Genomic DNA, 14678 nt, shown 5'->3' with positions numbered 1-14678 from the left:
GCTGATAATGGAAGACGAAATGCGGGTGTGTTGATCAACAATGCAATCTCGTCTTAGTCGTGTTTATTCGCATAAACAAGCACTATAGCCACCGATCTCATTATAACAATGGTTCACAACCTTTTCGACCTCGCGGCACCCTCTCGGGGAAATTGTTCGCGTCACCCCATAGCACATCGAGTACCAGCATGAGTGGTGAGCAGCCAATAAAGTGGCTTGTTGTGCCGCTGCAACACAAATGGGACGCAGTTTCGAGTCCAGAATCCCTTATTGCGTGCTGGAGGTTTATCTAGGCTCCTCCTCGCCCTCCGATCTGCTGTCTTACAAAAAGTCTGGAGCGAAAAGGTGCCGTGCTATAATAAGTTGACGTCTCAGGAATAAAAATAAGCAATATCGCTGTGGTTATTTAACAGGATAATGACTGTAAAAAGAAACAGAAAAAGGCCATCAACCTGCGTCATGACACTGTACAGTAGGGGGCTTCAAAAATGACTTTTTTTGTCAAATCGTACTGGCTTTACTTGATAAAATTGTTAGGTTACCTAATTTAAGCCGTCCACTCATGGACTTTAGGCATTTGGTCACCAGTCACGGCATCCAGCTCTGCCGTCGAAGATGCGGAAGAGAGGAGGTGAGTATCATCAGCGAACATATAGACCAGGGTTGGATCAATTACATTAATTAAGTTCAATTACAATTACAATTACTCCCTTGCGTGTTTCAATTACATTACAATTACAAAAACTCAATGCTAAAAATATCAAATTTCAATTACATTTAAAATTACTGTTGAACATGCAAATAATTACAATTACAATTACTGTTAAACATGTAATTGATTCGGTAGAGAGGTGTTCTTTGACAACCGTAACGACGTAATTAGCAACAATCTCATACTATTCATGTTTCATTCATGATACGTAGAATACCCTTTAATTAAGAAAAAAACTCGAACGTATTAGAGAACTATTCCTAATCATGAGTACTGAAAACTACAAACACAGAAAAATGTTTCAAGCGACTGATAACAAACAAAAGTTTGAGCGACTAACAGCGAATAGGCTATAGGATAATCAATGAACTGTAATCAAACGATTAGGCTACTCAGAGCTGAGTGAGGATAATGAAATGTAATTGGTAAGGCGTAGGCGATAAGGATGATACCGATAAGATGTGTAAAATTAAACTATACGCAGAAGGAAACTCCTGATAACTACGGATTACAACATTTTGGTTCGCATTTACTTTCACTTGCTCGGAAACTGTTAGATTGCTTTTGATGAACATAAGGCTGCGAAAATTTCTGGACCCAGTAAATTTGGCCAACATTGGAGGTAAGATTGGGATAACATCTCAACAAATGCGTGATCAAGTTTGTTGAAGCCTTGATTGGAAACTTTAATTTCTTTTTGCAATTGTTGCAGCAAGCCTCAGTACTGGTCAGAGATTTAAAAATAAAACTCTGACCGTGGTGTAGGAAATGATTCAGCACAGGTTTCAGAAGATATTATATGCTGTTCAACCATTTTTGAAATATTAAGATTGTTTAGCCCACTGGTTCTCTAACTTTTTTAGACACGCCCCCCTTTATGACAGTGAAATATTTCGTGCCCCCCTTATCGTCATATCACACAATGAAACCAGAATGACAACAATCCTTACAGATAGTTTAATGGTATGGCAGGTTATGACTGTTGATGAGAGAATTCTCCAATATGAAATTCGGACGACACACTGAGCAATAACTAAAAAATGGAGAAGAATCGCGCCAAGCGCGGAAAAAATTTCAGTTTACCGGCGCTTCGCCCCACCCTCTTCAGATGCTTTCACGCCGCCCAAGGCGGCACGCCCCTCAGTTTGAGAACCACTGGGTTAGCCTATATTGTAATTCATAAAGTTTTCTGTTGCTACTGAAGTATGGGAAACAGTTTAGCATGGCTGAATTATTTAGTTATAACGCGGCAAGCATAGAACATCGATGTACTGGTGACGACTGTGTACGCCTTGCGGCCCCTCGTCGCCATACTGGTCCGTACCGGATTTTCACTGGTGTGACGAATAAATGATGGATTGATTGATTATTTTATGTTGCGATTGTCAGGTTTTCATAACAATGTAATTGAAATTGTAATTATCCAAAATTTTTATCAAATTACAATTACAATTACACAAAATAGAAATGCTTCAATTACAATTACATGAAAAAATGTCATTATTACATTCAGCTCAATTGCAAATTACAATTGATCCCAACTCTGGTATAGACTATAGCAGTGGTTCTCAACCGGGGTCCGGGGACCCCTAGGGGACCGCGAAGAATTTTCAGGGGGTTGCAAAGCCTTTAAATTTACAAAATAGTTGATAACGTCATTTGGATTTTTTTAAATTGGAAACATCACGATGCAGTTTCACTTTATTAGCCTTTAGGCCTACTATAGTAAAAGTCCAAACAGAATGGCCGTTTGAAATGGAATATCCTGCTATGCAGATTCAGTTTAATTGCTAAATTGCCAATAGCCAACTGATACAAATATATTGCTGTTTAGAGATATTTTATTGGGGATTCTGCAAAAAAATAAAAAGTTGGATTAGCCAGGTTTATATGGGTGACTTCGAAACTTTTACCAAAATCCATTTTCTCCTGTGATATACATAACTTTTTCCACAATAAATTCAAGATGAGCTGCTAGTTAGAAATGACACGGGACAGACGAAGACTGACACAGGAAAATATCGCCACATCCCGTTAAAAAGTGCTAATTTGAAATCGCACGAGTATGATCAAAGAATTATTTTTAATTTTGTCCGGTATGTATCAGCGAGTCCGATTTTTAAAGTAGCGTCAATCTTTACCAGGGGTTATTAAATAACCCTGCTTCAACGAATTAACTAATAAGAATGGACACCACTCATATACAATCACCGATATTATTGATCAAATTCATTCATTTATTCAAAACAATTTTGCGCTTCCCTCACTATACTATCCTGGTACCCGAAAACTACATATTAAGGAACTCGCATCGTTATTATATCACTTGAAAACTTTGACAGATTTTTATCAAGCAATAGGTATGAGCTCCATTCCCCCGACTACTATTTTAAGGCGCATACTTTCGAATAAAGAGCCATTGTTCACTAATCAAACACTAACGAAGCCTGCTCGCTGCTCCACACCACTTCAGCGTATCCAGACCTTCGTCGAGTCATTGTCACGCCACAAGGAAATATGTGGTATACCGTGCTAACAATCAATCAATGGACGGATTATATTTTTATCTGCCCAAGACACGCACACAATGTGCAATGCGATGTAACGAACAGAAAGGGGGATGCCGCACGACCAACCAGTTGCACTTGCATCCACTTCGACCTAGTGCCCGATGCCACAGTCTTCTTCGATGTTAATCGTTTTTCGTTGGTCCTTTTTCTTTCTTTATAGGGTCTTTTATGTCGCCGTAAGAGCAATGACACGGGGGACGAGGAGCCCAGAATAGCCTTCGAAGACGGGAATCGAAACCGGGCCTAGATGGCGCCGACGCTCACCTCTACGCTATCTCCCCCACCGTCACGAATGTCTGTTACTGTATTGATTTGCATAACAAGTTATTTTCGCTGCCAACTAAAAATGACTGCAACAAGAGTCCTAATATCAACTGCCCAACCATAACTTCAACAGGTATTGGCATGTCACGAGAATTTAATTGTTTTCAAACACCACAATAGCTAGCTACTTCCGGTTATGGAGATCGGCGAATGAAAACGAACATTTTTTAACCGGACGAGCATAGAGAAAATACATGGCATGAATGTAAAAATAATTGATTTTGAAAGACTCATATATAATTATATGAAATATAAAATACACTATATAATGTACTATATATCTACATATTATGATTAATTTCCATATACTATAAAAAGAGCATTTTGTCTTTCCGAGTTTGACCTAATTATTGGAAATCAACACTTGCTCACTAAATGTATCTGTGAAACAGACTCTTATCCTAGTCATATATCAGAATGGCTGACCACCAAGCCCTCTCGTTGCTCCAGCAGCTACATTCGGACATGAATAATCCAGATTATGAAGATATCAGCTGGATTTCATATTCTAATAAGAGTGTATTAGGATTATGAATTTCAGATCATTAATGAAGCCATGTCCTTCCAACTGCTGTAACTGTATCGTGTTTTGACGTTCACCAGGCACCACGACTTTCTTTTATATTCAACAGTGCTCACTGCTCCGTGATCTGGAGACGCACTAGGCGGGCTCAAATTCGAATTTCAGAGTCCAGTCCTTCGTCCGTTGTTCAAACATCTCATCGAAGGCACTGCTCTGGTTGATCGTGAAATGGTTTTTCCAGTCGCCGATCTCGCCTTTGCGCATGAATTTCGATGCTTTGAATTCGAACGCTCCGGTTCTCGCAACATCGGTGTAGTTGGTGCTGCTGTTTTTGCTCATGCTGCTGAAGGTGCAATGACGAACGATTGCGTCGATCTGGCTTTCGGTAAGATTTCTTTCGAGGAATGTTGCTAACTTCTTCACCTCGCCTTTTAAACCCTTTTTCAGGCTTTCGTACGATACAAAATACATGCTGCTTTTGCGTTCTTGATATACCTAGATACATTTGCGGAATGCAACTTATTCAGCTTATATATTGTCATCGCATATACATGGGGTCAAAGCTAAAAATCGATATGCCATCAGATTAATAAGCTGCAGGTGATTTGGGTGAGTAGCAAATAACGTGAACACGTCATCCAATGCATCACATGTCGAACAAGTGTTCTATTGCTCGAAATCTGCGATTAACGCCAATCAGCAATAAAGAGGGTATGGTGAAGAGAAATTGCGAGTTGCTGAACAGTGACTTCACATCAAATACAGTGGTGCAGATGCAGCAAAGGAAAACATGATGATTCAAGTGGATCCAATATTTTTGATCCAAATCTCCCAGTGCGGCCAAATCCAACTTCATGCCCCCCAGTGTATTAAATGTAGGCAAAAACGCATTGAAATTCCATAGTCAATTACAAATTCTAATCCAGCATTTGGCAAATTTCTCAAATTTGAATCTGACCACAGATTTCCAACCTGAATTGGAAGACTAATAGTAGCCTAGATTTGAATTCAGATCACTCAGTTACTCGATTCTACCCAGTCCTAGTGGTTGGTTATTTAAAATTGAGATAGTGGGTAGAAAACGAAAGAAAAAAGTTGGGAACCACTGCAATAGCCTACCTGCCAATACTTTGAAACGTGGTCAAACCAAGAACCGGACGTTGTCTGTCCGGTACAGAATTTAGTCAGAAATTCGCTCCACGTCCCAGGCTCGGGTAATCCCACCCACATCCGATGAAAGTGGTAGAGCGAAACGCAGTTGTCTTTCGGGTTACGCACCACGCAAATCATTTTACCCTTGGGTGAATTTTGCAATTCATACGGCAGAAGTTGGAACGGTAGATGTGTTTTCATGAACCTAGACCCGAAATGCAATTGACACAATCAAAAACGAGCGGTACATAATCAAGGAATTTAGATTTGAAGGGCCATCGTACCGTCGCTCTCTGCTGTTACATGAATCAAGAAATACACTAATCACAGCAGTGTCGGCTTAAGTATAACATAGAACTAGGGATGGTGTGAACGCGAGGTTCACGTTCGCGTTCTGTGTGTGAACCTCGGGAATTTGGAGGTTCGCGTTCACAACAGAACCTTGGTAGGTTCTGCACTGTGAACCTTTCTCATATATAACAATTTTCACTTCATAATGACATCTTTGGTTCGAATTTATTGCATTTCAACTGCGGGCCACTCTATGAATGACGCCGGCAGCATAAAAAAAAACTCAAAACGAGCATGCACTTTGACAATCTTAAAGATTTTACTTGCTTTGTTACAAAAATTCTGCTCTAAATATCCAACTTTCCGTTTGTGAATATATAGTGACTCTCTGCTGTGAGCTGACCCGCAATCACATAACATCACGAGCGACATACATAACATGTAGAGAGCGATTCAACCAATCAATGAGATTGATATCGTTTTTTGATGTAACAAATCTAGCTAGCGTACGGGGTCTATCTTCACTTCATATGTTTACTGTATCATTAAAACCAAATCCGTGCGATTGAGGTGTTGGTCACAGCTGTATAACTTTTGGGGTAGCCTAATATCGTTAGCAAGTATGAGAACCTGTATTACACTCTGCCCAATACCAATGTAGCAATACTCATACACCGAATACATTGCCCGGTCTGGTCAAGATCATTAAGGCGTAAGCTTACATTCCCTGGCAACACCTCTTCGAAATTATTGGCAAAACGACGGATGATATTGATTTTATGGGAGTAATATATCATATGATTGCCCCAGTTGATACATTTAGTGACGTTTAAATCGCCAAAATGTACTTCAGCATTATGGCATTATGTGGCCCGAGTCGTCGCTAGGTATCGTGTGCATTAATATAGGCTATCACTTCATTGAAAGATAGGGTTGGAATTAGCAATATGACGTCACGTGACGTCACGAGGTTCACGTTCGTGTTGACACAGAACCTTTCAAAAAGGTTCGCGTTCACACGAACCTGAACCTTTCAGAGGTTCACACCATCCCTACATAGAACTAATGATGCAAATTGACTCTAGCTAGAAAGTAATTTTCGGCGTGTCCAAGAATTTCATGTCATGTAACTTGCTACAATTTGTGATGTGTTATCCTTACGACAACTCTAACTGACCGTTGGACAATGGCATACGTTGCTGATCACCTCTGAACGACACAACTATATCATATGCTTACCGCCTCTTATTCTTGGGCCATGATTCCAGCGTTTGAATCCCTTGGGTGACATCTGCGAAATCGGGCGTCTCCAGAAATCCGTAACGTTTACCCAAGGTAGCTGCCTTCGCAGCCTGGGTGTCTGCATCATGACAAATCAGCCAGACAATCTCCTGCACCCACGTTGTTCCTAGGGCGATAGAGTAGAAGTTAGAAGAAGCAAATGGAAGGAAGCAGTTCTAAAGTACAAGTCAGTTGTTCTAAAGTCTTCGAAAAACAGGTCACGATAGGTTTTTAATTCCTGACCCTAATTCTTATTATTTTTTGTGAAAATATAATTATACTATTAATAAACACCTAATGCGAAACAAGAATAACATTTTTAAAATGTTTCATAATGGCGGTCACCACAGATGCAGACTGTCCATAAATTCAAAAATTAAATTACAAACAGTCAAATCACTCGTCTTTGCAATCCATCGGAACGAACTAGGCCTACTCCAAATTAATACGTCAAATGAGAGATTTATTTATTTATCTAAGTACAATAATTTTCTACGAGCGCTTTGCAATTATTATACACCAAATTGATATCCCAGATTATCTTTTCTGATCATCTCAGTCGTAAGACGATTTGAGTGGGGTTATAACTATTCTGAGTTATTCCTCAAATCTTTTCGCTCGACTAGCCTATATTGCTACATCTTTAGCCCTAGCATTATGTAGTATTATGCCCACACCAATACTTGGCTCGTTACTCACCTGCCTTTGCATAAGTAGCCACAATAATATCATCAGATCGCATTCGAAACTTGAGTACTTCCTCCAGGGTGGGCAACATCATAGCGGATGGCAGAAGAACTTTGAAACCATTGGAAGCCGTCACCTCCTGTGCCCGCTTTGGTCGTGCCATGACCAGCCTCTGCAGTCCCAATTTGTACAGGACATTCATCACTGAATGAATAAAGTGATTCTTTGCTCAAGCATAGCGTATTGGGCTTGTCGTCTACATGGACGCATCTAAAGTATTATCTGCACGGTAAAATGGGCACTGAAAGGCCACATTGATCAAGTGGAGTTACCAATAAATAAATAAGTTGCAGATGGTTAGAAATCAAGGATCAAATCTTATACAGAGGTTCAAATGATATATACGGTATAGCAAACAAGTCTTGTCAGCTGATTCCAGATAGGATCCAGCTCCACTTGCAGTTACAATAGCAGCAGTATTAAAGCACAACTGATGACAGTATTTTCCTACAAACGAAGTCAATGATTGTTGAGGTATGGTGCTCAATGTTCACTAATCGTGTTGCAGAGGCCATCGGCAGATAATACTCAGTTAGTCAGGCACACTTTACCTACATGCAGGCAGGATACTGGCGAATGGAGTGTTGTGAGACGGTCTGCACTTACGTCTTAGTGATAATTATCATAAATTGCAATAATTGATGGGAGTTCACAAGTTTGATTAGCAACTTATTCAAGCCATTAGGCCAGTGATTCTTAACCTGGGGGTAATTACCCCCAAAGGGGTAATTTGCCAATTTTCGGGGGGTAATTTCAAGTGACATTTCTTATGACGCTGCACTTATAACGTAAATATTAATGTAGGCTAACATATATTTTTGCGAGCTTGTAGGCTATATATTTTGTTTCACTTAACATGCCATGCCTGCTCTGAAATCATAGTAACCAGAACCAATAGTGATTCTGAATAACAGGGTCGAATGTAGTTTAGTATAATGCTAGGTAAGTCCAATTTATTTTGCAGTAGTGAGGATCATATATTGTTACATATGCTGGCAAATTGAAAGACAACAAGGGCCGTCTAAGTTCAGCTTTAGGCCTATAATGCAGTAACAATATCGTAAAAATATAGTTGTTAGTATATTGAAAGTGTAGTGGTCTAGTCCAGTAGAAAAATTATGTCTGACATCATCGAAATGCCATCCAAGAAAATAGGGGAAGATGTTGGAACCTTTTGGGTTCACCTTCAAAATGAATAACCATTTTTCGTCATAATAGCGTTGAACTTTCTGGATGAATTTCCTTCAATGGTATCCATCAAAACGAAATAAGTTTGTGCTTGACAATTGCATGAGATGCTATCTATCATCCTCCCCTTTTCCTAGATGTGACCACGGGATAACACAAAAACCGCATCAGCCTTCCCATTGATTTGATATTCTTAACAGGCATTTCAGTGTACATTATGACGTCACTTTGAGTGCAAGCTGTAATTTGTTATTTTTTGAAAAGGGGTAATTGCATCGTGTCATTTTCTTCTTGGTGGTAACGGTATGAAAAAGGTTAAGAACCACTGCATTAGGCTATCACTTTACAATTACTACACGATTATAATTGAAGTCTATTATTTTAAATTTTTGGAATTTGACATTCAAAGTCCGAATTCGGAATTCTCAATGCTTGGGAGTCGGCAGTCATACTTGTCCAATCACGATTCTTCGATGGATGGGAGCTGGAGTCTAGAGACTCCAGGTTGGTAAACAGGACCTGAGACACATTTCTCCCAATAACGAAATCGGTGAGTCAACTATCTCCAAGACTTATTGTAAATCCTTAACCGACTTTCATTCAAATATTACTGGCAAATTGAGCAGATAACCATTCTGTTACCATATCACAAGCCTATACTTATACGTGACAAAATTATAATATTAAAATTGTTTCATTTTCATTCACCGTTAAGGTCGGCCTACCAAGCATTTCAGAAATTGATATGACTTTTGTTATATATCGGTTACTCACTGGAAGTCACCCGGTTGATAGTACGCATCCTCTTTACCCACAAAGCAGTAGTCAAAACGATTGAAAATGCTGTTATTCCGATGATGAACATCATCTTAGAAAGCAGTATTTAACTAAGAAAATGAAGAATGCTGAAACCCACGACATGGTATGTACAGTGTAGGCCAATAAGTACATGTATAAATTCCGTCCTCACGCAGTATAACAGTAGCATTTCTATTTGCGAGTACGACAAATGAAATGGAACCTGACAAACCGGGCGGTATCTATAGACCGGGTTGGAATCTCGGTACGTTTTGCGTAATATATTTGGTGTGCCAAGACGGCTCTCAGCGTCACACCTGTGTGAAGTCAGTATAATCTCTGGTGTGCACGAGACAGCGATTCCATATTGGTCTATAGATTTGGGTAAACATATATACAATAACCTCAACCGCCTGGAAACTATCTAGAACAAGACAGATTGCTCTAGCAGTGTGCCAAGCACGGGCACAATGAATCTATGACCCTTCTTTACCAAAAACTCAAAATTCTCAAACTGGAAGACATATCCTATAGTAAATTTGGAGCGCATATTTTCGCAACCAGTTCTATATGTTGATAAGTCTGTCTACTATCACATTTATGTTATTGTACTATTACAATTGCCTAATTCTATTTTTTCTCATACATTCTCCTTAATTATAAAATATGTTGATGATACTTTTTTCCACACTACTGCCGTGGCAATTCCCCAGTCAGGCTGTGGCAGACTCAATGATCTTATAGTGTTCTGGGGACTTAGTTACAACACTTACCATATCAGGATACAAATGCTACAACACTAAAATTAGTTAGATCAGTGGTGAACGAAATGGAAAAGGCTCCTTCGAGTCTGTCTGAAAGTACAGCACAGTGCATTTGCAGTTTGCACTCAGTCTCGTGCTGCAAATTGCGGTTGCCAGTAAACTCGCCCCAAAGTAAATTCGGCCCAGGCAAATTCGGCCATTACATCAGTAAATTCGGCCCACCGAGAATATTGTATTAAAATGTATTACCAACCGTTAACATGAATTAATTACATAATTATACTATTATTAAGTGATTTGGATGTCAGGGTATGCGTAGATCGCGTAATCACGGGAGATAGCGCGGATATTCACGGGGACCGAATTTACCGATGGCCGAATTCACCGGTCAATTCACTGGTTACTCGGTCAATTCTGCCCTCGGAGAATTTTTTATAAAAATGTATTACCAACTATTAATGTGAATTAATTTCATAATTATATTATTATCAAGTGATTTGGAGAACAGGGTATGCGTATAAATATATATATGTATATATATATGCCGATGTTCACGGGGCCGAATTTACCGACAGCCGAATTCATTCGGTATATTCGGCCCTCGTAGAACATTGTGTGAAATTGTATTACGAACTAATAATGTGTATTATATTACATAATTATAATATTATCAAGTGATTTTGAGGTGAGGGGTTAGGTTTAGGGTTAGGATTGATTACCAGAGAACCCGGCCCTTGGAGAACCCGGCCCTACCAACCCGGCCCTTGGAGAACCCGGCCCTCGGGAAATTTTGCATATCAAGCACGCGTGGTCTACTTGTTGTGGTATTCACCAGGGTTGTAACCAAGTCATATGGTTCCGAGTCACGAGTCAATCATACTTTTGTGGTTTTGACTCGAGTCGAGTCGAGTCATTTTCAATTCATCACAGACTCGAGTCCGAGTCCAAGTCACCGTTTAAAGGCTCAAGTCCGAGTCATGGTGTTATGACTCGAGTCGAGTCCAAGTCACTGCATTGAAGTCATGTTCAACTCATGTTTTCAATCCTGCTTGGGTAATATCGAATTCCTTGTTTGCGAAACATGCTCATTTTGTCCCTATCAGAGTCTTGGCACGTGTTTATTTAGGCAGATAACGGACAGGTCCTGGCCTCATTTACCGATGCTAAATATAACTTTACTAATCTTAGAACTTAAAATCGAATATCTCTCTTGTCAGTCTGATACATCACCAATACAAGCATTCAGTTTTTATTATGAGCACATCGACGATAGCTCACGAATAGCTGATAGAGAACCAACGAATTCACGTCTACATACTATCTGATAGAGAACCAACGAATTCACGTCAAGATACTAGTTGATAGAAAATCAATAGATGCATGTTTATGTAGAGGTATTTACAACAGGCCAGCATGCTGTAAAAGCGTTCATGCAACTATGTGCATTGTGCAGTGACAACAGAACAGATACCTTTTGATTATACTAAAGGTTTTCCCAATTGCATTACAGACTACATCGCAGTTACAGCATTGGATAAATAACTGTACAATGGGGCTGTTCAAAAACATTTTTTTTCAAATTTTCCGGCTACTTCTTAAAATTGCTAGATTGCCTAAAAAAATCAAATTTGGCTCATTTCCAACCAGTAGAAAGCAATGCTATGAAAGAAAATTTTAGACTAATTACAAATAGAGATTTTAGATTTTTCCCGGTTATCTCATGATCGATATTGTTACATTGTGTAAAAATATGATTCATAGCAAATTTGACTCAATTCCAACTAGCAAAAGTGAACTTATTAGAATAGAATGTTTTGGATATGAAAAAATAGTCGGCTTACTACTATGTAATTAAATTATATGAAAGAATTTCTCACTAAAATACTCCATTTATTTTCAAATCCAAAATATTCTCCTCTCACATCATTGATTCCACTATTTTCAAATTAAGCCAGATTCAGTGTTCCTTTTATGCAACATAACAATTTTATCAAGTAACCACGCAGTAAAATAAAAAAAGAAGTTATTTTAGAACAGCCATATTGTACAAACATCACACAACATTAGCCATTCATCATTATACTCACGTGCACAATGCACATACCTAACAAAACGTCAAATGGACGAGGGGCATTGTGTGTTTTCACAGACAGCAGATCAAATCAATGAGTTACACCTCAAAATACTAATGTGGAAAGGAGATCCTCAGACATGTTAAAGCGGCATGGCCGTAGAATGAATCGGTGTCCGGTCAATACCGAGAAAGCCATTACCGAGAATGCCATTACCTAGAATGGACACCACAGAGAATGGACATTACCGAGAATGGACACCACCGAGAATGGACATTACCGAGAATGCAATTTATGCAATGCAGGAAGTTATGCATATGCAGTGGTCGTGTGTGTGCATCACGGCGTCGCCACGTTCGGTGTCGATGCTCAGGTATAAATTTCTCGACAACGTCAGTCATAGTAAGCTATATTCTTGACATTGGCCATTCTCGGTAATGTCCATTCTCGGTGGTGTCCATTCTCGGTAATGACCATTTTCGGTAATGTCCATTCTCGGTAATGTGCTTTCTCGGTAATGGTTTTCTCGGTATTGGTATAGAACCGAATGAATCCACATCTACTGAATACACGTTCCACTAGTGCACTAGATGCAGGAATTGACAAGCATTTTTGAACCACACTGAAGAGCATTGAATACTCATTCTTTCTAGTCGCCCAAAAATGCAAAGAATCATCGCCTTCATATCTACACATGAGCTGATCAGTCTCTTGACCATCTGAGTCATTTCATTGGCTCTAATTGAACTTTGCTTCAATTGTTTGCTTGTATAATTGAAGAGTCTTAAGTACTTTAATTGCGGAGGATCTATTACCTCTTCATCTCTGGACGATTTTTTACAATGCATTATTGCTACTATGTATCATTTTCTGTTGTTTTTACGGTGGCATATCTGATATCAGACAAGTGCAACGAAAGCAGTATTGACAAATAGCGATGTCGGCAGAATTCGTCGGATGCGTTGATCTAGCCATTACGATTCGCAAATTTCTTCATCTTCAAGTCATATAAAATAAGCCGAGTCAATGACTTGGGTCGAGTCATGCGTAATGACTCGAGTAAAAGTCGAGTCAATCCAAATATTGACTCGAGTCGAGTCGAGTCATTTTCCCATTTCAAGAAAATGACTCGAGTCAAGTCGAGTCATAAAAAAATCGTGACTCGAGTCTGACTCGAGTCGAGTCATGACTCGAGTCATTACAACCCTGGTATTCACGGTGTTTTTCGACTACTCTGGACCTCGGTGAATGCGGCCCTCGAACAATTTTGAATTAAAAATGCAATAAATGTGTACCCGGCCCTCGGGAAATTTTGTATTCACCGGCAATCCTAATATCCCACCTCCGGTAACCCTAATATCCCACCTCCGGCAACCCTAATATCCCACCTCCACCAACCCTAATATCCCACCCCCGGCAACCCTAATATCCTAACCCTAACCCTAATATCCTACCCCAACCCTAATATCCCCCTCCCCCAACCCTAATATCCCACCTCTGGCAACCCTAATATCCCACCCCCGGCAACCCTAATATCCCACCTCCACCAACCCTAATATCCCACCCCCGGCAACCCTAATATCCCACCCCCGGCAATCCTAATATCCCACCCCCGGCAACCCTAATATCCTACCCCAACCCTTATCCCCCTCCCCCAACCCTAATATCCCACCCCCGGCAACCCTAATATCCCACCCCCGGCAACCCTAATATCCCACCCCCGGCAACCCTAATATCCCACCCCCGGCAACCCTAATATCCCACCTCCCCCAACCTACGCATGCCCTGACCTCCTTACAAGACCGACAAATCAGTTGATAATAACATTATTACTTTATTAATTCATATTAATACTTGTGAATACACTTAATTTCAAAATTTCCCGAGGAATTCACCGAGGGCCGGGATCTCCAAGGGCCGGGTTCTCCAAGGGCCGGGTTGGTAGGGCCGGGTTCTCCAAGGGCCGGGTTCTCCGGCAACCTTAGGATTAGGTTAGGATTAGGGTTAGGTTAGGATTAGGGTTAGGATTAAGGTTAGGTTAGGATTAGGTTAGGATTAGGGTTAGGTTAGGATTAGAGTAAGGGTTCAGGTTAGATAATGGTATTGTAACTGTTATTGTTACTCTGGCCCTGGCCGAATTCACCGACGGCCGAAGTGACCGAGGGCCGAATTCGACGGGCCGAATTTATATTGGGCCGAGTTTACTGGCAATCGCAAATTGCAGTGATCCAGGGGAGTTCCCAAGTTTGTTTAGTA

At 40.2% G+C, this 14678-nt stretch overlaps 1 protein-coding gene and 1 long non-coding RNA gene across 2 annotated transcripts in view; one reads left to right on the top strand and one right to left on the bottom strand.

Moving 5' to 3' along the window:
• LOC145448180 (uncharacterized) overlaps nt 1-14678 on the top strand; it is a 453937-nt gene that overhangs the window by 371353 nt on the left and 67906 nt on the right. The window lies entirely within an intron of this gene.
• Nucleotides 3681-9808, bottom strand: LOC145447970 (sulfotransferase 1C4-like). The gene is made up of 5 exons (XM_080326267.1): nt 9563-9808; nt 7553-7744; nt 6812-6980; nt 5249-5486; nt 3681-4624 (listed from the first exon to the last, which is right to left on the bottom strand). Exons 1-5 carry the CDS (start codon nt 9654-9656, stop codon nt 4268-4270), a joined length of 1050 nt encoding a protein of 349 aa, XP_080182393.1. The 5' UTR covers nt 9657-9808; the 3' UTR covers nt 3681-4267.

This window comes from Botryllus schlosseri, chromosome 10, assembly GCF_051294905.1.
Source record: "Botryllus schlosseri isolate E-star chromosome 10, Bs_hap1, whole genome shotgun sequence".
Classification (NCBI taxonomy): Eukaryota; Metazoa; Chordata; class Ascidiacea; order Stolidobranchia; family Styelidae; genus Botryllus; species Botryllus schlosseri.
The sequence above is the reverse complement of the archived record's forward strand: the minus strand, read 5'-3'. Positions and strand labels throughout refer to the sequence as shown.

Excerpts from the sequence above, each read along its gene's own strand:
- LOC145447970 (XM_080326267.1), bottom strand. The coding sequence starts at position 9,656 with ATGATGTTCATCATCGGAATAACAGCATTTTCAATCGTTTTGACTACT. Across the intron at positions 7,745-9,562 it reads TATCAACCGGGTGACTTCCA|TGATGAATGTCCTGTACAAA; the intron begins GTGAGTAACCGA and ends TTATTCATTCAG. Across the intron at positions 6,981-7,552 it reads GGCTACTTATGCAAAGGCAG|GAACAACGTGGGTGCAGGAG; the intron begins GTGAGTAACGAG and ends CTATCGCCCTAG.